The following is a 26746-nucleotide window of genomic DNA, read 5'->3' as shown; positions in this document are numbered from 1 at the left end:
CGTCTAATGTGATATTCATGTGCTTCTTTTGGTTGGACTCCTTGGCCCTCCGACAGAAAAAAGAAGGAAAAAGGATGGTGGAACAAGGAAGCAAGCTTATCAGAAGGATGACAAGTGACGTTTTGTGTCGGGCGTTCGGCTGGAGACCGGTGGATCATCGAATTTCTGGGAGTTAGCCCCCTATCACCTGCTAGATGTGGTCCTTGGCTGGTGGTCTATTCTTTAGCCAGCTGTCCATTTTCTTTGCTATTCGTCGGGTGTGTTCCATTTGCCTCCTCAGGAGTGCTGTTATGTACTAAGTGATATCTGGACACGGCGTGGTGCTTCTGTTGCGCGTTAGGTTGCTTCCTTCTCTATCGAGTGCGCTCGTTATTGTTTAGGATGCCTAGTGTAGCCTTTATTTCTGGTCGCTTGTTGGCTGGCTTTTGCTGCCTTTGCCCGTGGGTCTTCTATTATGCCCCATTGTCAAAAAAATAACCCTGTTGTTCTCCACCTGCACGCCCGAATATGATGCAATGAAGAATAACATATGTTATACCATCGAAATTTTGTTCGAGCCACATAGCTCGTCATAAATATCACGATATATCGATTATTCAGAGGCTGTCCAAATAAAAAAAATTTCTCGACCAACAAATCTCACATATGTGATGAACGTGAGAAGTGTCGAACCAAAACGGATGACACATATGTTTCATTACTCTACTGGCAAAATATTAAAAATAATAATCTACTAACGTAATATTAAAATAGTTGAGTAATTCAGTGTGGGGATGAGTCATACATGTTTGTAATTATTCAAGAATGCGTCGTTGATGGTGGGCAGGCATGGGACATCGCAGACACATAGCTATGTGGGTATAGCCAGGGTCCTAGTGGTGCCATAGAAAATAAGGTGTCGCAGCGCGGTGTGCGAGTGGTGGGGGTGCAGTGGCGTCGACGGGGATGACCGACGAGGCGAGCAGGCGCAATTTGGAGCCTCTGGCGGCGTGGTGGGAGTGGGTGGCCGGTGTCGCGTGGTGGAGTGGGTGTGAGTAACCCGAAGTGGGTGCGACCAGTTGGATGAGAAAAATGAGGGTAGAGACGTACAATGGTGGGCGCAATGGTGCCGGACAGGGACAACGATGAAAAACAAGGTGGGCATGAATGAGCTATGGTGCACAATTGGGTGTAGGGGAGTGGAGGCGTGCAGCGCAACGGGCAAGGGCGGCCAACGTCGAGCACCAAGCGACAAACAAGACAACGGTGAGCACCAGATGAGCGAGAGATGTGGACGAGTGTGTGCGATAGGAAGCAAGGGATGTGGACGAGTGTGTGAGATAGGAAGCAAGGAAGGCAGGCACATCCGCATCAGAGATTTATACTGCTAATTTTCGGTGGTTGTAATAGGCCACCGAAAATATGGCCCTTATTTTCGGTAGCTTGATACCATGTCGACCAAAATAAACTAGTTATTTTCGATAGTCACATATCAACTACCAAAAATTACTAACACTACTGAAAGTTGATCAATTTCCTGTCGTGTTTGTTATTTTTATTAATTATTTTTTTTAAAATTTATGTAATTTTATTTTTTGAATTATGTAAAATTTATTTGTTTGATTATGTAATTAATTGTATTTAGTTTTCAATAAAATAATGTGGTTCATGTTAACTAAAAAATAATGTGGTCAGTACATTAGTCACCTACCACTATTTGCAAAGGGCTGGAAAAAAGCTCGAACTCGACGAGCCGGCTCGGACCAGCTCACGCTCAGAACGAGCCCGAGCCGAGCCTGTTTTAGTGGCTCATAAAAAGAGCGAGCCAGCTCGGCTCGATTCGGTGCAGCTCGCGAGCTGGCTCGTGGCTCGACCCAACAATAATTTATTGCATAAAATCTTAATTAGCATATAATATTAGTATCGAGTAGATAATTAATTTATGTTATTTGAGATTACTATAAAAATAATCTATTTTCTATATTATATTAGTGATATATCTGTTTTACTAATTTAAAATATGTTATTTAAAATATTTTTAAGATTTTATATTATAATTTAGAGAGTAGATTTACGTTTATGCCTAAACTCGTTGGCTCGATGAAACGACTCGCGAGTTAGAAGCGAGCCGAACCGAGTCGCTTTTCCGAGCTCGCCAGATGGACGAGCCGAGCTTGGCTCGTTGTATAGGTGTACATTTGGGCCGGGCCTGATGGGCCGGCCCGAAGCACGGTAAAAAAAAGCACAGCCCAGGCACGGCACGGCCCGATATATCGGGCCGGGTTTGGGCCGAGGTCACGGCCATGGGCGGGCACGAGCACGACCCGTTTAAGGCAGGCACGAAATGACCCATATAGAGGCACAAAAAGACCCATATATTTATTAAAATCACACTTCATTCCACACTTTCATGTACTTGATAAAGAACACAAAGCTATAGATAATGTTAGTTAGATGTTTTTTGTAGCTTTGAATTAGAGTATGTGATGTAATTTTATTTTTATTATGAACATTAGATAATAAACTGAACTTACGAACTTTATTTAGAGCTGATTATACTCTTTTCTTTCTAACAAAATGATTTGTAAACGAGGTAGTCATTGCATAGCTCTAGTAACTTAATACAAATATTAAGTTTGCTTTTGGTCAAATTTATTTGTCTTATCTTTTATTTGTTTTATTAAATTTGTTTTGAATTTCGGGCTCTGATGTGAATTTCGGGCCAAAAACTGAAATTCGGGCCAAAAATTGAATTTCCTAATGTAAATTTCGGGCTTTTATAATTTCGGGTCGCCCGAAATGAGCCCGGCACGTTTAAGCAATTACGGGCCAGACCGTGGGCCGAGGGCTAGGCCCATGAGCCGGCCCAGCACGGTCCAAAATTCAAACGGGCTGAACCGGCCCGAAATTTAAACAATACGAGCCTTTTCAGACTTGGTCCGGGTCAAGCCGAGCGGCCCGAATGTACACCTATAGCTCGTTGCCTGACCGAGCCACAGCGAGCCGGGCTCCCCTCCACCCCTAAGGGCTTGTTTGGAACAAAGGGTAATGGAGGGGATTGAGGGGGCTATAATCCCTCACTATTCAAAATTAAGTAGTAGGGGATTCTAGCCCCCTCAATCCACTCCATTACCTTTGATCCCAAACAAGCCCTAACAGCTGCCAACAAACACTGCAGGCGCAACGGGCGTCCACACGTTGCAACCGCACAAAATAATTGGTGTAGCTAGATTACATCACCACCACAAAATCCTCCACCATCCAAAACACCAATCCCCAGTTCGCCACCGAATATTATCAAAAGAAAAAAAAAGATCGCAGCCGAAAGGAAGGGGAAAAAAGGACCAAATAAACAATCCACTGTCTCCTACCTCCGCGGAAGCATCAAACAAATCACCCTGCCGATCGCCATGGACGAACAGCAGGCGGAGGAGGGCGAAAGCGCGCGCGTCAAGAGGACGCCGGAGGAGGGGTCGTCGCCGCTGTCCGCTCTGGCGGATGACGTGCTGCTACAGATCCTGGGACGGCTCGAGGCGGACCCGCGGGACTGGGCGCGGGCCTCCTGCGCGTCCCCGCGCCTCGCCGCTCTGCTCCGGGCGGCCTGCCTCCCGCCGCGACTGTCGCGGGCGCTCCCCGCCGAGCTCCTCCCCGCGCCGTCACCGGACGGGGCGCCCGCGGCCTGGGCGGCGCTCCACAAGCTCTCCGTCTGTTGCCCGGGGCTCCTCCGCGCCGGGGTGCTCCTCGAGCCCACCGACGATTTCGGGCTCGATCTCGACATCGGGCCTGACGTCCCCATCTACGCCCGCACCGACGCCTCCTCCGCCGAGGGGTTCGAGGCCACGGCCACCTCCCGCCACAGCGGAACCATCGTCGCGGCCGGGAGCGCGCCCCGCGCCGGCGAATCTGCCAACGTCGCCGCGTGGTCGCTCTACGACGACCTGTACCTGGACGCGGCATACGACTGCTCGTCCGAGCTGCAGATCCCGCCTGCCGCTGCGGCTGTGGAACCCGCCCCGCCCGCGCCCGTGGCGGCGATCCGCGACGTGGAGGAAGCAACGACCACAAATGCTGTCTCATGCGGCGTCGCCCGGCGCGGCGTGGTGGCCGGGAGCCGACTGCATCCGCGGCGGTGGCTGGGCACCGTCGGCGCGCACCTGGCATCGGGGTCCTGGACGCTGAGCCGTGAGCAGGGGAACAAGCTCCTTGCCAGCCGCTTCCGCGGCGACCGGCTATACCTCTGCGACTGGCCCGGGTGCGTGCACAAGGAGGAGCGACGCAAGTACATGGTCTTCCGCGGCGTGTTCCACAACTTCGCCCGGTCTCAGGTCCGGCGCGCGCTCAGGGACACGCGCCGCCCCACCGTCGCCGTCGAATGCGCCTTCTGCGGCTGCAAAGAGACCTGGGACCTCTACTCGGCTTTCTGCCTCCGCAGTTTCTACGGCTACCACGACGACGGCGAGCCTGTGGTGCGCGCCTACGTCTGCGAGAACGGCCACGTCGCGGGCGCCTGGACCGACCGCCCACTCTACTCCTGATCTTGGAGTGGACACTCCGACTGACATGGTATTGCATCAAAGACTGCACCCTGCCATTGCCAGATGCTCGCTCCTACCACTTGAGCTGTTTCTAGACATAATTATGCGTGCCTGCATATAGCAATCCGGATTTTCGTCATGTTCTGATACACGTGGGATGTGTATTCTTTATTTCTTTCTTCTTGCTGTTGCTGTTGTTTGTGAGAAACTGAGAATGGTTGAGTAGAATAAGGATGCCGGTTGATTTGCAGCATAGGATATAAAGAGATTTGCTTAAAATTGTAAACCTGATGCTACGAGAAATTGGAACCGCTGTTTTATTGCCACACTACCGTTTGTGTTGGGTATCTTTTTTTGTTCTACTGAAGTGAAACGAGCTCTTGTATCTGGATTAAAGGATTCTTACGGGTCTAAACAAATCCTGCTCACGGCGTGTTTGGAAGCAAAGTAGGTTTTGAAGAAACAAATCCTGCTCACGGCGTGTTTTGAAGAATATTACGGTTTTAAGATATCATAGCACAACCGTAGTATTTTTTTACATCTCTTTGTAATATATGTTTGAAGACAAAGTATCTCAAATTATAATATTTAATATACATGTGTAAAACTAGTTATGAAAAAAAAATTTGGATTATAGTAGAGTTTCAAATACTTCTAAAATATCATGGTATTTATAAAACCATAATATTTAAAACAGAGTTTTTTACGATGTAACCAAACACCTTTTGTTAAAAAATATTATGTTATTCTTCATGGTTGTACTTCAAAACTCTAAAAATACTTTGGTTCCAAATACCTTTACCAAATATATTGATATTACAATTGCAAACTAATTTCTCTATGCCTTTTCACTGCTTGTGCATGGCTGCCTGTTCTTGGATTTGTTCAGTCACTAGAATCAATGCATTATTTTCTTCAATTTACTGGGATCTGTCTTATGTTCAGCCTGCATGGCTGCATCATCTACAGGATAGACTTTTGTTTGCTCATATATATATATATATATATATACGACGACACTAAAATGCACCTGGGTGCATTCTCTATATTGAATGCACCCACCTGCAATAACACCTCGAGCACGCCTCGGCCTCCTGTATGCGCGCCTTCCTGCCCCCCGCCGCCGCGCGCCTCCCTGTCCCCGCGCCACCCTCTCCCCCACCGCCGCCGAGTGCCACCCTCTCCCCCACCGCCGCCGAGCGCCACCCTCTTCCCCACCGCCGCCGAGCGCCTCCCTGTCCCCGCGCCGTCGCGTGCCTCCATGTCTCCGCGCCGCCGCGCGCCTCCATGTCCCTCGCATTAGGTGTGATTGCAACTGCTGTATAATTCTACCCAAATATCTGTTAAAAATGTAAACACAATGATTGCAACTGCTGGTGTGTTGTAATTGCAACTGCTGGTGTGGTGTGGATGCAACTGCTGAGTTGCTCTGATGTGATTGCAAGTACTGAATAACTCTGGAAATTTTGTTAAAAAAATATGATTGCAACTGCTGGTCTGGTGTAATTGCAACTGCTGGTCTGGTGTGATTGCAACTTCTATATAACTATGTCCAAAAATTTGTTAAACAAACAATGATTGCAACTGCTGTCTGGTGTAATTGCAACTGTTGGTCTGGTGTGATTGCAATTTCTTTATAACTATGTTCAAAAATTTGTTAAACAAACAATGATTGCAACTGTTGTCTGGTGTAATTGCAACTGCTGGTCTAGTGTGATTGCAACTTATATATAACTATGTCCAAAAAACTGTTAAACAAACAATGATTGCAACTGTTGTCTGGTGTGATTGCAACTGTTTTCTAGTGTAATTGCAACTGCTGGTCTGGTGTGATTCCAACTTCTATATAACTATGTCCAAAAATCTGTTAAACAAAACAATGATTGCAACTACTGTCTGGTGTAATTGCAACTGCTGGTCTGATGTGATTGCAACTTATGTGAAGAGGTTGAGTCGTTCGTGGAGAAAGAGGGGCGTGGGCGGGAAAGTGAAAATGTTCTGTCGGGAGAGGGCGGGAGCGACGAAGACGTGCGGGAGGGACGAAGACGGACGAAGACGACCTGGGTGGGACGGTTGGCTCGGACCTGGCGCGTAGGTTCGGCCTGGGTGCATTCTCTATATTGAATACACCCAGGTGTAATATATAAATATATACTATATATATACATAAAGTATATATTTATATATTACACCTGGGTGTATTCAATATAGAGAATGCACCCAGGCCGAACCTACGCGCCAGGTCCGAGCCAACCGTCCCACCTAGGCCGTCTTCGTCCCTCCCGCACGTCTTCGTCCCTCCCGCACGCTCCCGACAGAACCTTTTCACTTTCCCGCCCACGCCCCTCTTTCTCCGTGAACGGCTCAACCTCTTCACATAAGTTGCAATCACACCAGACCAGCAGTTGCAATTACACCAGACAGCAGTTGCAATCACACCAGACAGCAGTTGCAATCATTGTTTGTTTTAACAGATTTTTGGACATAGTTATATAGAAGTTGCAATCACACCAGACCAGCAGTTGCAATTACACCCGACAGCAGTTGCAATCATTGTTTGTTTAACAGATTTTTGGACATAGTTATATAGAAGTTGCAATCGCACCAGACTAGCAGTTGCAATTACACCAGACCAGCAGTTGCAATCATTGTTTGTTTAACAGATTTTTGGACATAGTTATATAGAAGTTGCAATCGCACCAGACTAGCAGTTGCAATTACACCAGACCAGCAGTTGCAATCATTGTTTGTTTAACAGATTTTTGGACATAGTTATATAGAAGTTGCAATCACACCACACCAGCAGTTGCAATTACAACACATCAGCAGTTGCAATCATTTTGTTTACATTTTTTAACAGATATTTGGGTAGAATTATTCAGCAGTTGCAATCACACCTAATGCGGGGGACAGGGAGGCGCGCTGACAGAGAGGCACGCGGCGGCACGGGGACAGGGAGGCGCTCGGCGGCGCGGGGACAGGGAGGCGCTCGGCGGCGGTGGGGGAGAGGGTGGCGCTCGGCGGCGGTGAGGGAGAGGGTGGCGCGGGGACACGGAGGCACGCGGCGGCGGGGGGCAGGGAGGCGCGCGTACAGAAGGGCCGAGGACGTGCTCAGGGTGTTATTGCAGGTGGGTGCATTCAATATAGAGAATGCACCCAGGTGCATTTTAGTGCCGCCGTATATATATATATATATATATATATATATATATATATATATATATATATATATATATATATATATATATATAGTTCTTGCACTTGCATTGACAATAGTTCTACTCCTACTTGGCAGAGTGCCCAAGAAAAGATATTCATTCATGTGCACTTGCCCTTTTGACAACGATTCTGCATGAACGAGCTTTTGGTAACCCTCAACATTGTTTATCCATGTGGCTGGCGTGGAGGCCGCTCGGTCACCATCTAACCGACAACGGCTCATCCACTTGAACAATACATGGCTGTAAATCTTTACTACTCTATATGTTCTTAACGTAGGCGTGCACATGTGGTCGTGTTCTGCCTCCCACGACGTCGACGCGCTCCGCTCGCCCCCGCTCCCGTCTTCCCCGCCTCCCTTGCGCAAGATGCCCGCCGCTGATGGACCCCTTCCCGAGAATGCCGCACCAAGCAGCCTCCTCGCCCCCTCCTCCGCGGCCCCCTTCCATCCTCGCATGTGCACTCGGCACTTCCATTCACACTAGCCTGCACTCCATCCGCAGTAACCGCTCTCTGCCTGTCTTCCTCCCTGTTCGGGTCCCACACGACGGTGGTTTCCAAAATCCGAAGGCGACAGCGCTACACAAGGAGAAGGCATGGGTCGCCGTGTAGAGGAAGGTCGAGGTCGTGGATCATGCGGAGCTCACCAAAGCCTACTCCCATAGGGACAAGGGGAAAATCGCCCCACCCCCTAGCTCGCGCGATGCCCAGCGATGGTACGCCGCCTTCCCTTGGTATGGTGCCCTGATAATCACCTCCCACCCCCACCCCTAACCCCACTCGCATGATGCCCAGGGAGAGCCTACGTCCTCCCCGCCTCGCTCATGATCAGCCGAGTTGGCCGCCGTTCTCATGGGCCCTCTCGTCGGTGCCCTCACGGGCCCTCTCGCCGGCGCTGCATGCGAGTAAGCCGTGTGCGGCTCCATCAAAGGGCTTCACCGAGGGGTTTCTTACAACGGTGAGTGCACACACACCAAGGACAGGAGCAGCATATCAGCTCTGGGTCCAACAATAGCAACAATGGACAAAGCTCAGGGCCCATGTCGTGCTCTGCCAGATCCATTCACGATGAGTCGTGTCGCGCTGTGGCCGACATGGCGACCCGCGGTTGCCCACACTCGTTAGACAGGACGACGGCGTCCACGCGCGACGGCTCGTCATGCCATTTGCGGTCGTGAACAGGAACCAGGTAGGTCCCTTCTCATCTTAGGGTTAGGGTTTTGGGATGGGTAATTTTTGAGGTTTTCTAATTTGGCTTTCTAATCATGCAATTTCCCTGGATTTGAGTCGAATCTAACCCAATTTTGTTCGTCTCGGGTGGGATTTGGCTAATTTGGGCGCCATGGCCTAGGTCAGCGTACAGATCTGATTAGAAACTCTTTGTACTGTAACCATACAACGCAGATCCTTATGTTTCAATACATTTTATGTGTTGACACATGGTCAGTTGATGTTGTTATGTAGTGCTTATATCCTGCTTTGGAATATAGTTCCAAGAAGAATGCCAAGGGGAACAAACCTAGAAAAGAAAGAAACATAATTTTTGAAGGTTTCAGAATGCCTAGAGAAGCTATTGAAGTTCAGTATTTCTTTTCTTGTCCAACCAATTAGTAGTAGTTTCTGTTAGCTTATTAGTCCATATGAATTTATGAAAAATCCACAACATACATGTGCAGTTGTTTGTCACTATCTATATTAGTTACATCGTTGTGATTAAGAATAAGGACCACATGGTTTCTAGACTGAATAAAAATATAAACAAGTTGCTGCGATATGTTTGTTGTGTGCATATATTGTAAAATAGTTATGAAACTTTGCACATATTTACAACACACATACAGAACAGATTTGTTTTGGAATGATAAAACTACTTCAATTACTTCTAAGACTGTTTAGTTCGAACTGAAGATTATTGTTTTCCCCTTTCCTCTCTGCCACATGGCCATTTTATTACTCCATTTGTCATTCTATTTGATCTAAAGAAAGGACATGAGTGCAAGATACATATGTGTTTCAAACTTGCTTATGAAACTATGTTCATTTCTTCATTTAGTCATTTTTAGAAATTGTATACATTTTTCATTCTAATTTACAAATCTTAGACATATCTTCAATGAATTCTGTATTTTTATTTCTGTGCATGTATTACCTACACCTTGTGCTGTTTGTGACCAGCAAGCACACTGTGTGCAGACTTAGTCGTAATAGAGCCCACAAAAACAATGCTGATCCCAAACTGTGTAACTACCATACAATACTAAATGGAAACGGCTCAGTTGTAATATTCTGTGGATACTTTGTTTCTTTGAAGCAGCGTCTCTGTTCTGTGGATACTTTGCTTCTTTGAAAATACCTGCAATCGATTGTTTTACTAAAGTTTAGAGTGTAATAATAAGGCAAATGAGCAACCTTCATAGAATTCATATGCCATCAGCAGTTTTACCATTTAAGCTACACTATTTTAAAATATATTTTTGCTATGGTAAGTACTCTTATGTGTCCTGCCTTACTGTTCATCCATTCTCAAGTATACTCTTTGATCTTTTGATATGTGTGCAGGCCCAGAACATCTGCAATTTAGTTTTTGATAAGTCCTCCAAGATTTGGTTAGTTGCTTTATGCTTTCTCTTTTTCTCTCTTAATACTTAGCTCAATTTTGTTCATAGTTCATACTGGTATGTTTGATCTATGTTATACTGCTATGTGCTATTTTATTTCAGTCTAGGAGGTTACGATAGAGTCTCATTCGATTTTCAGTTATTCAGTTTTCAGTAAAATACTACTAAACTGAATTGTCTATTCTCCTTGTTCTGGTGCTTGTTTCTAGAATCTCTATTAGCAAGGATATCTTTTGAGATTATGTTTCTGCTAACCCCAGGTTTCTTTTCATTACCACAAATTTTCTTATTAGTCTTCTTCACTATATTCTTTTTTAGCAATGCTAGATCATCCTTCGATATAGAGCTAATGAAGCACCTGGTTTAGTATTATTAAGTTTAGATGAGTGACCCATATTTTGAAACTGTTCTTGGAAAACTGCACCAATAGCCAGTCTCGTTAGGAGAAACATAGACTGAGTCTTCATAATCTTCGTTTTTCCTCTGCCTTACGTCAATTTTCACCCATTATCTAAAAGCAAATGTTTTATCTTGTTCCTGAGATCTTGCTTATGTTTGTTGATACGCCGTCCTTCCCTTGGCTTCTTCATTTCAAGCTTGTTGATCACATGGCCAGATGTGGCTTGCAGATCAACCACCTTAGTGTTCTTCATTGAAATCCTATCGTCCCCAGTGTCTTCATCCACCTTGCAATCATTACTCTCCATCACATCACCATTGTTCTTCGGCAGGAGCTTTAAAACACCTCTCTATTGGAATCCTACCATTACCAGCCTCCCCATCCACCTCAGTTTGACTTGACAGAATCTTACCATCACCGATAATACCCCTTTTCCCTTGCAACCTTAAAACCTCCTATTGGCTAGAATCAGTTGCTTTGCCCTGATCAGTCTCGGAAACATGCTACTGCTAAACTGAAACCTGCTACTACTAAGCAACTTGCTTAACTGATACTGCTAAGCCACTACTACTTGCTAATTAGAACCTGTTCAAACTTGTTAAACTGCTATTTGCTAGCTGAAGCCACTGCTAACTAAAAACTGCTATTGCTAAGCCACTGCTACCTACTAACTGAGGCCAACCTTAGTTGTTTCTTCTCAGTTTTGCTTGACTCAATTTTCTAAACCCAACCTTTCATTATCTCAATTTCTCATGAGGATATTACCTGATGTTGTGCAAACATACAATACTTATCAATATCGCTAAAAAAGAATAGATTAGTACACGGTCGTCAAAAGAGTCTATATTGATTCTTTAGAAATAATTTGTGCGATATTGATAATGTTTGTTCGACATCAATTAAGTCTATTTAGGTTGGAATATTTATCCCTACTACTATTAAGACACCAGTGTGGGCGCTGGCGCGGCCAATGCCCCCGCCTCGTCTCCACCTAGGCACCTACGCGCAGCCTGCCGACTGCCATGTGGACCCGCCTCGGCAACACATATTCCTACTGCCAACTGGACCCACCTCGGCTATCCCTCAGCGCACATGCCCGACCAGCCATGCCAGGCTTGCCAGCGCAGCCGCTCGACTAGCCAGGCCCCGGCAAAGCCTTCCCGGCTTCCCCTACATGCACCAGCGACCAATCCTTTGGAAGCCACGGCAATGGCGCCCAGATCTGCTTTGCCTTCCCCTACGCGCTGCACCCACAAATTTGGCAGGCACAGCAATTCCGCCCAGGACCCCGTATCGCCTTCCCCTACGCGCTGCACCCACAAATTTGGAAGCTTGGTCAATGGCGCCCAGCCCCAGCATCGCGTTCCCCTACGTGCTGCAGGCTCCAGCATTACCTTCTCCTATGCGCTGCACCCACAAATTTGGAAAGCCCAATCTTCGTCGCCGATTTTGGAAAGCACGATCTCGGTCAAGCAATCACAACAACTATACCCCAAATTTCGCGCTCACCCTCATTAAAAAGGTCGCCATTCCATCCTGCGCCCACCATCGACCATTGACTCCATCCTGCGCCCACCAACGTCTAGGTGAGTCCGCTATGGTCCTTCATTGTTCAGTATATTCTCTGTTTGGTTCTTTTCTCTTTTTGGTTTAGCTGTTTACGAACTTACAAGCAGGAGCCTACTCCCCATTTGCCTCAGTTCATGGAAAATATTCTAAAGAAACAAGAGTGAGCTTTTTTTAAGGTTAGTATTTTCAGTTTTTGTTCCATGTATTAACCACTCGTGTAAAGTTTAGTTTTTGTTATTTTTAAATTTGTCAATACATTACATAATCCTGTCAGGTTGCACACCATGGTACATTGTGGACCTGTAGGAAAAAACAATCATTCAACTTTCATTCGTACTATCTCCTAAGAATAGTGATAGCATGCCACCAGACAAAAGCTAATTGTGTTGTAATCTTGAACTTTAAAAACCTGAACAAACTCAGTATTCCTGATCTGTTTTGTTTTGTTTTTTTTGCCAGGCTGACATTCCGAAGAAAGAAATGGAGGCTGAGAGGACGAGATGCCAATAGTGAATTACCGGTCAGTGGAGATTCATAGGGATTCCCCGGCTGCTAGCAGCTCAAGCAGATCAGGAAGTGGCTCATCTTCATCCAATGGTACAGTACAATGGAGCAAATGAGTATCTGTCAGCATAAATGCTGAGTTATCGGTCGAGTAGCTTGTTAATTCATTAAAATTCCTTGTAGATTCAAACTCTAATGTTACGATTTATTTTTTTAGTAACCAATGTCATGTGCTGGTGTAGTTTATTTTTTCAATCCATATATATGTACTTGCTAAATCTGTTTTTCTCTTCACCTTGTCTTGTGAGTTGCCTCATTTTCTTACGTAACAAAGTAATCTTGTGTGTTATTTTGTTGTAAAATATGTTATGCAGTTATCTAAATTGATCTACAGTTATGAGCCTCTGTTATGCAAATTACCTAGACCTGTTTTTGTTGTGGAGACCTGAAGATTCTGAAAATGCAATTATGTAGTTTGCAGTTATATGGTTTTGCATACCTGTATCTATTTGTGTAATACATTTGCCTGTATATGTGCAGCTTATATCCATCATTCTTCATGTCTGCAGATGACTGCATCTTCATGTATGAAGGGCTACCTATTCCTGTTTTCTTCATTTATGTAGGTATGCATATGACTGAAGATGACTAAACAGGATATTCTTCAGGTATTCAGGTATGCAGGTTTTGTTTAACTATTTTTGGCTATTCAAATTATATATAGCCAATTTTCTTATTTTTTGGTCCTTTGTGTTAGAAAGGAGTTCTGGCCTATACTGCTCCACAACCAGAAGAGGCAATGACTGCTCTCAAACAAAGAGCTTCGGAGTTGGGTGTATGTCTTTTGGGGTTGTTTCTTTTAGATATGATACTTAATGCAGTGTTGGTTTATGAAGATCTCTCTCTAAGTCGTTGGTCCTCTGGAGCCCCATCACCTAAAAGGTCAACATCTTGGGCTCCATGGATATCGGCAAGTTTGTGCCACAAAAAGCTTGTTTACGATGGCGTAGAAGGCCAGTACACAATCTTTGTTTTTTGATTCTGTGTATTTAGTAAATTGTCGAGATATTTGTCTATTCTGTATTGATTCTTTAAAAATAATTTATGCAATATTATAGTGTTTGTTCGAGATCTGTTCATTCTATTTATAATAATAAAACACATTTATGTCGTCAATATAATATTAGTGTTACATGGATTTTGTATATCATAATGTTTTTGTCATTCAGTATTTATGTTTTATACTAATTTTTAACTTCCGTAGCAACGCACGGGTACATACCTAGTATTATATTAAAACAATACGTCCACATGAACGGAGCGTACCTTTACATCCACATGAACGCTCCGTTCCAGAATATAACTATAAAACCCCTCCTTTCTCAAGGAGTTATTAAAATGTTATCAATATTTGCATCTCCAAATAAGAGTACTATAAAAGTTATATGCAATAATTAACATAATAGTACATGCTATGGGTTATAAATATTAAAATATTTTATTATATATTTAGATGAATTTAAGAAATTGACTTTTTCATATAGAATTATTTTAAACGTATTAAGTATATCTATTGAAAATGATGGAGAAAGCTCCATGATTTGTGATCGTTCGTTGTCTGTTGATACGATGGAGAGAAAAGATTGAGACATCCAACGAACCCAGACTCAGAGCATGGATATGGCGCCCTTTGTGTCCACGTGCAATTCATTCCGTGTATTATTATTTTTATAATGCACACCTTCTACATCATATTTTTTGTCAAACATTAAAAATGTTAATCCCTCCGTCCTAAATTAAAATTCGTTTTAGTTAATTAATGGGTTCATAAAATATTTAATGTCTATGTTTTGTATATGTGTCTAAGTTCATCTTCATCTATATGAATCTTTACTACTTATTAAGTAAGCAATAGTAGTCTGCCTCCCTCGTTCTGCCGTTCTGCCGTTGATCGATCTCGATCGTCCGTGTCACGGTAGTCGCCCGCGCTAGCCGCTCGCGATCCATCCGCCCGCGTGTGTCCTCCCTCTCTGGAACCGACGCCACGAGCAACCTCTCCCTCTCTGGAACCGACGCCACCGCCCTCTCCCCCTCCCTCTCTCTCCGTCCCTCTCGTCTCGCTTCTTCCCCAACCTGCTCGGTTTCACCAGATCGCGCCGGACACGGTCGTTGGGCCGCCACCATGATCTCGACGCGGCTCGCTCTCGGCCACTCGGGTTGGTGGTGGTGAGAGGTCCACAACCACGTCCTAACTCCACCACTTCTCTCCTCTACGACGCGAGCAAGGGCGGCGCCGACTGCGGCGTCGGTGGGAACTGGGCCTCGGCCTCCCCATCTCTCTGGTACGCGTCTTCTTTTGTCTTGCTCTGCGCTCGCCTCTACCATGGAGATTAGGGTCTAGGGTTTGGTGGCGCAGCCGCCTACATCACCGGCATCCTCAACGTCGTTGTCCTTGCTCTCACGTTATCCTCATGCCCACCCACCTCCCCTCCGCCTCGATCCGCATTAACTACTCCGGCCTCACCACTTCCTCACCGCTTCCAAATCCCAATAATACCATCGCGCAAATCCAGATACCAGGGCAGATCAGAGCTAGAACTGAAGGTGGCGGGAGCCGAGTGATCCGGCAGTGAGCTGAGCGGGGCGGGATGGCGGTGGAGCAGGGGCGGTCGCTGGCGGAGACGTCCACCTGGTCCGTGGCAACCGTCACCACGCTCATGGTCGCTGCCTGCTTCCTCGTCGAGCGCTCCCTCTCGCGCTTCGCCAAGGTGACAGAGTCCCGCCCGCACGGGGCATTCTTCTCGCCTCACTACTGCTTTGCTGCTGTTCGCTTAGCTGACCCCCGCCGGCTGTTGTTCGCTCCGCACCGCAGTGGCTGCGCAAGACCAAGCGGAAGGCCATGCTCGCCGCGCTCGAGAAGATCCGCGAAGGTACGTTCCCACTTCCCCTCCTTCCCTCGCCGTCTCGTCCTTTCCTTCGTCCTCACCTGCTTTTTATCGCCCTAATCTGAATGAGCTCTTGTGCTGCCTGCTGAATTGCTGGACTAGGTAGTGGTGCACTACTGTACATGTGACTACCATACCATGTATCATTCCACAATTTGAGGAGCTCAGCACTCAGCAGCCTTTCTGACCGGCTGATGTTGATTTGTTTGTTTGCTTACTGCAACTGAATATTCATGGACGGGTTGGTAGTTTGGTAGTACTATTCATTGCCTTGCAATGCTGCTAGCTTTAGACAGGGTACTACATTGTCTCCAAGGATCTAGATACCCTGTGGCGACCTCGTCACACTCACTTCTTCCTACCTGCTCAAGCTCAACCGTGAATGTTTCTGCTGCCACTGCCGCCTCTCGCAAGCTGTTCGACTGTTAGCCTCTCACCAATAGAAGCCATGTCTGCACGCAGAGCTGATGCTGCTCGGAGTCATCTCGCTGCTGCTCAGCCAGACGACGTGCTTCATATCGGAGATCTGCGTGCCGTCCTCGCTCTTCACCAGCCGCTTCTACATCTGCTTCGAGAGCAACTACCAGGACCTGCTGCGCAACACGGATGCCAACCAGACGTCGCTCGACAGGAACATGTTCGGTGGCCAGCGGCTGCATGTCTGTGGCGAGGTATTGGTAACCCAGATGTCCTGCTCCCAGCCTATTGAGGTCAATGGAACTGGGAGCGGAGCACACTGTTCACTCATCGCTTGGGTTGGAACCTAATCTGTCACTTGCAGGGCCATGAACCTTTTGTTTTGTACGAGGGCCTTGAGCAGCTGCACCGGTTTCTCTTCATCCTTGGTATCACTCATGTGCTGTACAGTTTTGTAACAGTGGTTCTGTCCATGATCAAGGTTCGTGCTCACTGCCTGATTGCGGCTCTGACATTTTTCCCTCTTATTTTCTTCTGAGTTTATTATGGTATATATCTTTCTGCTATTGGTGCAGATCTATAACTGGAGGAAGTGGGAAACCTTAGCAGGTCCAATTGGTGCTGAGGAATTGAAAGGTAGGGTCATCCGGTCATCTGCTGGAAGTGGATGCTTTGTTTGGCCATGTTTTATGCAACCCTGTTGATGTGTACTACCTCACTGATTTTTGTCTCTCTCAGCTAGGAGAACCAAGGTGATGAGAAAGCAGTCAACCTTTGTTTTTAACAATGCTTCTCATCCATGGAGCAAAAATAAAATACTTATTTGGATGGTAAAATTCCTTTTCTGTTTCTTGATCTTTCTGTAGAACAGATACTAACTGTATCATCCTTTGTTATCTGATTAATGTATCACCGTGTAAAGACATAAAAATGCCTTATTTTTCTAGCTCATCCAGACATTTCGAATTCAACCTCAAGTTTACTGATGAAAGAACATCTAAGAGTGTCACCGACCATAAAGTCAAAAGTTTCATGTATCTGAAGCCTCAAATAAGTAGTATACATCCATAATCACTCGGATTTAAAGTTTCTTTAATTGCATTGCAGCTTTGCTTTTTGCGTCAATTCAAGGGCTCCATAATAAGGTCAGACTATTTGGCACTGAGGTTGGGCTTTGTCACAGTGACTACTCTAATTTTTTTCTAATGTTTTAGCATCCTCGCCCACCTCCTCCCCCTGCCAAGATGATTCTAATATGCCACTTTGTTCATGTGATTTTCTTGTTAGTATCACAAGCTACCACATTCATATGACTTCCAGAAATACATGGTACGGAGCATGGAAGATGATTACAATGGGACTATTGGTATCAGGTAAAGCAGGATTTACTCTACAGAGTATCCACTTTTCATGTGATCAATTAAGCATCAAGAAAACTACCTTTGATAGAGTAGATTTCTTGATTCGAATAATGAAGCATTCAAGTATACTGGTCTAGAAATAGTTTCCCATGAGATCCAGTATGGTGGCTGTGTTGAGGAAACTGGACCTACGGAGGTAAGACCGCCCCCGCGGCATTGCATTTAAGAAGAAGGCCTATGATGGATTTTTCCAATACATATGTTGGTAGCTACATAGTGACCCAAACTTTAGGGACTTCTTTGCTCCTTCCGATTGATAATGCCAGTTAAAGCTATCTAAATATTTAGCCTTCTTCGAACTTGGTTATAGCATATCAAGAGCTATTAATTTTCTTTAATATTTTTGCTACATGTGGTATTCATACACGAGCACATCTATTTTTTGCAGTTGGCCACTTTGGGCATATGCGATTGTCTGCATATTAATCAATGTTCATGGTACCACTCGCTCCAAATCTCTCTTCTTCCCTTGCCTCCAAGCTTAAACCCGTGTGACACTATTTGGCTCTTTTCTAAAATTGCAGGTATCTCTAATACTTATTAAGGCTGTAGGGTAGCCTGCGTTTTTTTGTTCTGCCTTTTTTTCATTTTCCTGTTTTGCCCTTTCCATTCCCACCCGCGCATTGCATTGATCACCAATCGCATCGCAGCAGCACGAGCACGCCGTGCCGCTCCAACCGTCTCGCTTCCCCGCTTAGCTTCCCGTCGCGCCATGGCGTCGACCAAGGCTCCCGGCCCCGGCGAGAAGCACCACTCCATCGACGCGCAGCTCCGTCAGCTGGTCCCAGGCAAGGTCTTCGAGGACGACAAGCTCATCGAGTACGATGCGCTGCTCGTCGACCGCTTCCTCAACATCCTCCAGGACCTCCACGGGCCCAGCCTTCGCGAATTTGTAACTAACCACCGCCGCCGCCCATTTCTTCTTCGACCGGTTGCCGCCTGCGCGTGACACTGCTGTGCTTACTGTAATGCATGCATGCAGGTCCAGGAGTGCTACGAGGTCTCGGCCGACTACGAGGGCAAAGAAGACACGACGAAGCTGGGCGAGCTCAGCGCCAAGCTCACGGGGCTGGCCCCCGCCGACGCCATCCTCGTGGCGAGCTCCATCCTGCACATGCTCAACCTCGCCAACCTCGCCGAGGAGGTGCAGATCACGCACTGCCGCCGCAACGACAGCAAGCTCAAGAAAGGTGGCTTCGCCGACGAGGGCTCAGCCACCACCGAGTCCGACATCGAGGAGACGCTCAAGCGCCTCGTGTCCGAGGTCGGCAAGTCCCCCAAGGAGGTGTTCGAGGCGCTCAAGAACCAGACCATCGACCTCGTCTTCACCGCGCATCCCACACAGTCCGCCCGCCGCTCGCTCCTGCAGAAAAACGCCAGGTATATATTTCTCAATGGGCTTGATCGATATGCATGCTACTCAAGTTATATATCTTTAAGCATTAATTTTTTTTATAAATAAAAATGTTGGTCTTGCCGCTGCAGGATCCGGAATTGTCTAACCCAGCTGAATGCCAGGACATCACTGACGATGACAAGCAGGAGCTCGATGAGGCTATGCAGAGAGTGGTACGTACATATTACATTTTACACCAGGGAATGCAACTAAAGTCAGTGATTTCTTCTTTGTCTACAGGAATGCTATGGCTTAATGCCCTAATCTTTATATTCCTCTTCTTATATCTGCACTTCTATGGACACTAGGTGACACTAAATTCACAAGATGTCTTCATTGATATAAGAAACCCTGATGCACAAAACTTGGAACTCGATAGATATTTGTGCTCTAATTTTATTATTGCATTTACATTTTTTGGTTATAGTATTAACGTCTAATATCAAAGGACTGCTATTGTGGGGGGCTCTAATGGCATTTCTTATATTGACAACATGTCTTCAGTGATATCTCAAAGTAGTGCAAAGGGAGAGTTACCAAGTTGATCAATTTTTTTCTAGAAATTTCACTACAGCCGGTTATAGCTGCCAATGAACGTGCATTTAGATAATCATCTCTAGCTAAAAATATCTACTGCACTTATCATGTGGCTCCGTTTTTTATTGGTTACTCATGGAGATAGCATTGTGTTAATTGTGTCAGATTTCCATAAGAGTGTACATAACTGATATATATAATGGGTACTTGATACAACCATATATTGTAAAGTATATCATCATATTGGCTCTCATCTTATATCACACTACATTCTTAAGATGGATCATAGTGTTCATTTGTCTGAAGATTTATGTGATGTTTTAACAGATTCAAGAAATGGAGGTGATACTTCGAATGAGGCCCATAAAAGGAATTCTACAGATGGCAACAATAAACAAACAAGTGAATTGGATGCATTCATCTACAAGAGTCTTGAGAGCATCCAAGATCAAGAATTCTGTAATGTATTTTAGTTGCCTCCTGAAAAGGCTATTATTCTTTTACTACCATAATGTATTGTTTTGTTGTAGGAAATGGGAAAATTTCCAACAACTTTTATCTATTTGTTGCATTGTGCCTATTCGATTGTTAGCCAATCAATCTGTTGAGAAACCCGACATACGATCCAGGCTTGCAGTCGACCATATAAGTTGTACATCATTAGTGGGGGCACATTCTGTTACTCCATTTCTCTTGTGCATCAGGGTTTCTTATATGGCTGTTGTTGCTGATTTCAGTCACCTTCACCTTCTCACAGGCGGTTTCTTATATGGCTGTTGTTGCTGATTTCAGTCACCTTCACCTTCTCACAGGCTGCTGCTCAGCTAGGCAGATTCACCTTCACCTTCTGTTACTCAATTTCTGCTTGCCTTCATTATTACTCATACTCTTTTTTGTTTTTTATTTAAATACTTATAAATAAGCAGTACATATGTGAGTATAAAGCAGAGATACTCATAAATAAGCAGTACATCGATAGTTATGTGGTACAACATAAAAATATAATTATGTAGTACTAAGTCATGAAAAAATAATCCCAACTCCAAGGATGTTACCGATGATATTTTCTTTGTTGCTGCAATTTATATTACGACATATTATCTTGAAGTATAAAGCAGGGATACTGGTTCCTTCTCTTGAATACAAATGGGCTATAGTTGATAAAATTGATTAACTGATTTGTGACTATGAAGCTGACTGATTTGTGTTTCCTTGTTTTGTTGGCTTCATGGAGTGTCCTTTTGATCTTAAAGAAGCAATATCAAGTATCTGTTTTGCTGCTCCAAGATGTGCAGATCTACTAAAACTGTTACAACTTAAAATGATCTTTGCAACTAAATATGGGAAGGAATTTGTTGCTGCAGCTTCAGAGTTGATGCCTGATTGCGGGGTCAATTGTCAGGTTATATGACACTTTGAATTTGAACTAATTTAACCTTGTGCAGATAATTGAACTACTCTCTATCCGTCCTCCTATTGATGCAAAGTTGAAACTGATGAAAGAAATAGCCCTGTTTTGCACTGTGAATAGAAGCCCTGTTTCAATTCCGTCCCAAAAATCTGATTCTTGTTGCTCTTTGGACAGGCTGGTCAGTTGCATCTTGTGAAACCATATATGGTTGCAGTTCAGAGTAACAATGTCTCTGCCGTGAATGAAGCCTTGAATGAACTTTATGTCGAAGATGAGGACTACGAGAGACTCCGTGAATCAGTTGACATGCATGACAACTTTGACCAGATTGGTCTTGCCCAGAAGGTAAAATAAAAATAAAATAGCCAGACAGTCGTGCAATTCCTATCGCTACCGCTTTTAATTTAATAACATGTGTTAATTTATTGAGCAGCTTGAGAAGCATGAATTGCTGGAGATGAGGAGGATCGCCGCCTACATTTACAAGAAGGCTGGCAGGTGGAAGCAGTCCATTGCTCTATCGAAGAAAGACAACATGTACAAGGACTGCATGGAGACATGCTCACAATCTGGCGACCGTGAACTATCAGAGGACTTGCTCGTGTATTTCATTGAGCAGGTTTGGTTCGAACCCATTGTATTGGCTGATGATATGGGAGTAGCTAATTCAATACTATATACAGCAAAAGGCGTATGCTTGCATTCTGATTAGTAAACGCATCCAATCATATGTAATGCAGGGTAAGAAAGAATGTTTTGCTTCTTGCCTCTTCATTTGCTACGACCTGATCCGGCCGGATGTCGCTCTTGAGCTTGCATGGATGAACAACATGGTGGACTTTGCCTTCCCGTACCTGTTACAGGTACGTAGTAATTTCTGTCCATGTTCGCGCCGACGTCTACTTACATACAGTTACCATAGTAACATCCCTACTGTGCTATGTGACTGTCTGCGCAGTTCATTCGTGAATACACTAGCAAGGTGGATGATTTAGTGAAGGACAAGATCGAGTCGCAGAAGGAAGAAAGAGCTAAGGAGAAGGAGGAGAAAGACCTTGTGGCTCAGCAGGTAAACCTAAAACCGCGCTCGCGTGTGTTTTGTTTCCGTGCTGAGGCATTGACATGACAAGTTGCATTCTTATGCGATGTGCAGAACATGTATGCGCAGCTGCTTCCTCTCGCTTTGCCGGCGCCACCAATGCCTAGCATGGGTGGCCCTCCACCTCCGATGGGTGGAATGGGCATGCCTCCCATGGCCGGGATGGGTATGCTGCCGATGGGCCCTGGTCCGATGCCAGCATTCGGAATGGGAGGCTACTGAATTGTGGTTTTGCAGGGAGCTTAGATGATGATGTGAATTGTTCCATTGCAAGCATAAGTGGAACCTCATTGGAGCTGTACATGGTTTACAGTTTGGGAAATCAATATTCTTTATTGTACCAGGAAACTTTTTTTTGGGCGAGTCAGTGAAATCAGCCTGACCCATAGCTTGAGAAGCGCAACCTATGATATGTTTTACAATGGGATCGGAAATAGGATGATTAGGTTGTTTCAGCATGAGCTATTGAAAGCTGGTATCATGTGTATGTATAGTGGTGTGATAAAATCTTTTGCGTGTCGATAGACAAATGTATGTTTCCTTGTTACGACCTGTTAATCTATATATTAGCCCGACTTGTAGTTCAAATGCCCTACATTATTTTCTTCTAGGTTCTCCATCTTGGAGTTCAATCAATCAGTCATACTATATTTACTAAATTCAATGGCTATGTTCTATATCTCGAGCATAGAGTCTACACATGTATCTTTGTAGACATGGCTAAGCGGTCACGCAAGGCATGGCTGGGCTCTTTCGCTCCGATACTGCACCGCCAGGCTTGGCCGTGACCCGTGAAGGTGCATAAAAAGGGTGATGGCCCTCGTGTGCGAGCAATATACATCTAGCGCATCGCGTTGCGTTTTGTATTCTACTGTGCTGCTAATTGTGCATGTTTTCCGTCTTTGTGTATAAATAAAATTAGGTTTTAAATTATATCAAATAGGCTATTAACTCAGTTAGTTAGAGCGTTGTGCTAATAACATGAAGGTCACAGGATCAAGACCTGCATGGGCCAATTTCCTTTTTATTTCCCTCTTTTTTAAAATCATTTTGAAGTTTCTCCCTTTTTTTCCTATCTTTTCGAATCCTTTTTTATTTTTCTCGTTCTAAATCATGTTTCCTACTTTCAAGTTCTTTATACAGAAAGTGCAACTTGGCCAATCACAAAACATTCTTCCCTAGGACAACTCTGACAAATTCGATTGAATGTGTTGTTTTGATTTCTTTTACTCTCGCACTGTACATTACAAACGCACTCTGTAGTTTTTTTTATAAAAAAAAATTCTATAAAAACTTACTTATTCCCTCCTTAATAATTCTCAAGTTACAAGAATGTCTGCTTAGACATGAAAAATGGCTGATGCTGCAGCTCATACAAGAACAAGACGGGCAGTAGATGGGGATGGAGACTGTCTGCCTAGCCAAATGCTTCATCACTCCCATATCAAGTTAAACTGAGCAGGGATAAACCATATGCACAAATCCAAGGTTAAACACCTTTAAGTGATGGAGATACACTTGAGTGATTTTCATCCAAGCTATACAACAGAGTGTGTATGGTTTTGGAACAGAAAAATATGACAGGACATGGAAAAAAGTCTTGCAATGATACTGCAATGCTGAACCAGAAACGGCAGGAAACTAATCGATTTTACTCCAGAACCAGAGCAGTAGCAATCAGGAACCAAAAAACCACAAATCCGTTCCATAGTGCACCTGAAAATAGCACAATTAACTCGCAATTATAATGTAAGAACTACATATTCTATCATTTCCCCTAAACAAACCACACTATGTAAATAGATACAACTCAATGCTTCATGCAAACATATAAAAAAGACTTATTAATATCTCTACAAAGGAATAGATTAGTGTACGATTGTCGATATATTGTTTGTTTTCATGTAATTGTTGTGCACTCGCGTTTTATTAATAATTTGTGAGTCGTCGCAACGCACAGACACCTAACTATCATATATATAGGTCTGCATGATATTGATGGTTGCAATGTAGTGGTGAAACGTGTAGATTAAAATAACAAAGTTTATATGTATAGCCAGGATCACCAATGGATTACAAAATATTTTCTCATAAAAATATAACACATTTATATATAAGTTATTATGATAGTAATATGTTCCCGTTGCAACGCACGGGCACTAACCTAGTATAGAAATAAAAAGAAGAGTTAAAACGACTACTATTTTGGAACAGAGAGAGAGAGCAGAGGGAGTAAGACTCAGTGATATAGAGTGGCCTCTGACTGATTTTGTGGCCTGCAATGCCGCATGTGCTGGCGCTGCTAGCTAATCTAGGTTTGAGGTAAACTCTCAAAGGAATGGATCAACATCATTAAGCTTATAATTAGTACCTTAATTACTCTAAGGGTCCCTTTAAAATATAAGAGTGTGTTTGGTTAGGGAGTCAACTAGAATGGAGTGACTCTATTCTAGTTTCTTAGAATGGAGTCATTTCATTCTATATATGGCAAGTAGAACGGAGTCGATTTATTTTTTTTGGGTTCAAGGGTAGAATGGAGTGGAGCCGCTTTGTTCTTTATTTGTGAAGGACTGGTGAGGCGACAAAGTAGGTGAATGGGAGGCAATCAAATTTTACTGCTAAAAACTGAATTTGAACACTTCAATCGAGATGAAGAAAACAGTCAAACCAAATCATGTCAACAAACCAGTTATCTCATTATTTTGAAATATTCCTAATACACATACGAGAACAGCAAAACAAACAGATCGCAAAATGGATACCGAAAAGTCCGAATCGGTCCAAAATCGTGTCGCGAACAAGTGCTGGTTTCAACAGCACGAAATTCTGTTCACGGATGCTAAACTGAACCAAATGAACTCCGATTGAAATAAAATTTTGAGGAAAGCAAAGAGCAGCACTGGGTAAAATATCAATGCTAGTCACCTTCGACTACACACATAATACAAGAACTGAGAAATTTGTATTTGACATAGTAGATATGAAATATCCCTATAATGCAAATGTTGGCAGAGAAACATTGAATTCCTTTGAAGCTGTGTTGCATCCAACATACTTATGCATGAAAATACCATCAAATCAAGGTCCAATCTCTACATATGGAAGTCAAGAAGTTGTGAGAAGAACCGAAGAAAGTTGGACAGATTCCAAAGCCATTCACAACATAGACGAAGTTGAAGCCCAAGGAAAACAGAAGCATATAAAGGAGAAGTAAGCTTTGGCAGATCAGCCAAAAGCTATACTTCTTTGTGAAGACATAGCTGATCAAAACGTAATTTTTGGATCGCAGTTGTCTGAAGAGCAAGAAAGAAATCTCCAAAAGTTTTTATTCGACAATAGAGACATCTTTGCTTAGTCAGCTAATGATTTATGTGATGTCAACCAAAGTATCATTGAATACTCACTCAGCGTAGATCCCACCATCTGATCAAGAAAGTAGAAGCTTCGGAAAATGTCAGAAGATAAAGCCACATGTGCAAGAGTAGAAGTCAAAAGACTCCTCATTGTTGGAGTAATTAGGGAAGTCACCTATCTAGAGTGGCCTGCTAACAGTGTAATGGTCAAAAATGCAAATGGGAAATAGAGAATGTGTATTGACTTTATAGATATCAACAAGGTATGTTCGAAGGATGAATTACCTTTACCAAGAATAGATTCTCATGGATGGAGTTGCTACTTCATAACTTATGAGCCTACTAGATTGCTATTCAAGATATCACCAGATCTATATGAAGAAGGAAGACGAGCCCAAAACAAGCTTCATTGCCCCAAGTGGTACCTATTGTTACCTTCGGATGCCTGAGGGGCTGAAAAACTCTAAGGGAAGCTTCAGTAGAATGACAGCAAAAGTGTTGAGCACACAGATTGGCAGGAATGTTCTGGCTTATGTTGATGATATTATAGTTAGAAGTACGAAGCAAGAAGACCATATTTTGGATTTACAAGAGACCTTTGCAAACATCAGAAAGGCGAGTCATAAGTTAAACCCGAAAAAATGCATTTTCGAGGTAAAGAAGGGGAAATTCTTTGGCTGTCTAGTTTCAACCAAGGGAATTAAGGCTAACTCAAGCAAAATAGAAACAATACTTCGGATGGAACCGCCAAAGTCCAGAAAAGGTGCCCAAAGGTTGGTAGGCAGGCTTGCATCGCTGAATAGATTCATCTCAAGGTCTACAAAAAGAAATCTTCCATTCTTCGAAGTATTAAAGTCAGCCAAAGTGTTTCAATGGGGACCAACCCAACAACAAGCCTTTGAAGATCTAAAGCAGTATCTTATCCAGTTGACAACTCTATCTCCACCCTTGCTAGGGGTTACACTTCTTCTATACGTATCTAGCTCTCATTCTGATGTCAGTGTAGCATTAGTTCAAGAGAAATTGGAAGGGGAAACCAAGAAACAAGTGACAATCTATTTTGATTCGTAGGTATTGAACCCGTCCAAGAAAAATTACCAGGAGATAGAAAAGGTATTATATGCAGTACTCATGGCTTTCAGGAAGCTTCGTCATTACTTCCAATCACATAATATAATTGTCCCTTCATCGCAACCTTTGAAAGACATCATAAGAAATAGGGAAGCAACAAGAAGAATTGGAAAATGGGATGCAAAGCTCAATGAGTTCATCATTAACTTTAATTGGCCGAAGGCAACTTCGGATGCAGAAGAGTTGGTCCAGAAATGCGACAGCTGCTAAAG

General features: G+C 44.1%; 3 protein-coding genes and 1 pseudogene across 3 annotated transcripts; all 4 read left to right on the top strand.

The window, feature by feature from the left end:
- The first annotated feature begins 3112 nt into the window (after positions 1-3112).
- LOC100276883 (uncharacterized) lies at positions 3113-4840 on the top strand. Its single transcript, NM_001150586.3, is given in 1 exon segment — positions 3113-4840. A coding segment is annotated over 1 exon segment (1125 nt). The 5' UTR covers positions 3113-3389; the 3' UTR covers positions 4515-4840.
- Positions 4841-15472: 10632 nt separating this feature from the next.
- LOC103635524 (MLO-like protein 4) lies at positions 15473-18092 on the top strand. Its single transcript, XM_008657957.2, has 9 exons — positions 15473-15592; positions 15697-15754; positions 16232-16440; positions 16551-16667; positions 16762-16822; positions 16925-17016; positions 17294-17368; positions 17474-17559; positions 17996-18092. The coding sequence occupies exons 1-9, from the start codon at positions 15473-15475 to the stop codon at positions 18090-18092; spliced, it is 915 nt and encodes a 304-aa protein (XP_008656179.1).
- Positions 18093-18270: 178 nt separating this feature from the next.
- LOC103637089 (phosphoenolpyruvate carboxylase 1-like) lies at positions 18271-20368 on the top strand (annotated as a pseudogene).
- Positions 20369-21110: 742 nt separating this feature from the next.
- On the top strand, positions 21111-22633 carry LOC103635525 (clathrin heavy chain 1; the record flags this gene model as incomplete). The annotated part of the gene is made up of 5 exons (XM_008657958.4): positions 21111-21296; positions 21385-21570; positions 21692-21814; positions 21910-22020; positions 22105-22633. Coding segments are annotated over 5 exons (774 nt in total), but the record flags the coding sequence as incomplete, so codon positions are not given.
- Positions 22634-26746: the final 4113 nt, after the last annotated feature.

This window comes from Zea mays, chromosome 8 (genome assembly GCF_902167145.1).
Source record: "Zea mays cultivar B73 chromosome 8, Zm-B73-REFERENCE-NAM-5.0, whole genome shotgun sequence".
Classification (NCBI taxonomy): domain Eukaryota; kingdom Viridiplantae; phylum Streptophyta; class Magnoliopsida; order Poales; family Poaceae; genus Zea; species Zea mays.
The sequence above is the reverse complement of the archived record's forward strand: the minus strand, read 5'-3'. Positions and strand labels throughout refer to the sequence as shown.

What these genes read in the sequence shown, in the direction of transcription:
- LOC103635524 (XM_008657957.2), top strand. Translation starts at nt 15,473, where the DNA reads ATGGCGGTGGAGCAGGGGCGGTCGCTGGCGGAGACGTCCACCTGGTCC. An exon ending in CCCTCTCGCGCTTCGCCAAG is followed by an intron (nt 15,593 to 15,696) that starts GTGACAGAGTCC and finishes TCCGCACCGCAG; the next exon opens with TGGCTGCGCAAGACCAAGCG. An exon ending in GCTCGAGAAGATCCGCGAAG is followed by an intron (nt 15,755 to 16,231) that starts GTACGTTCCCAC and finishes GTCTGCACGCAG; the next exon opens with AGCTGATGCTGCTCGGAGTC.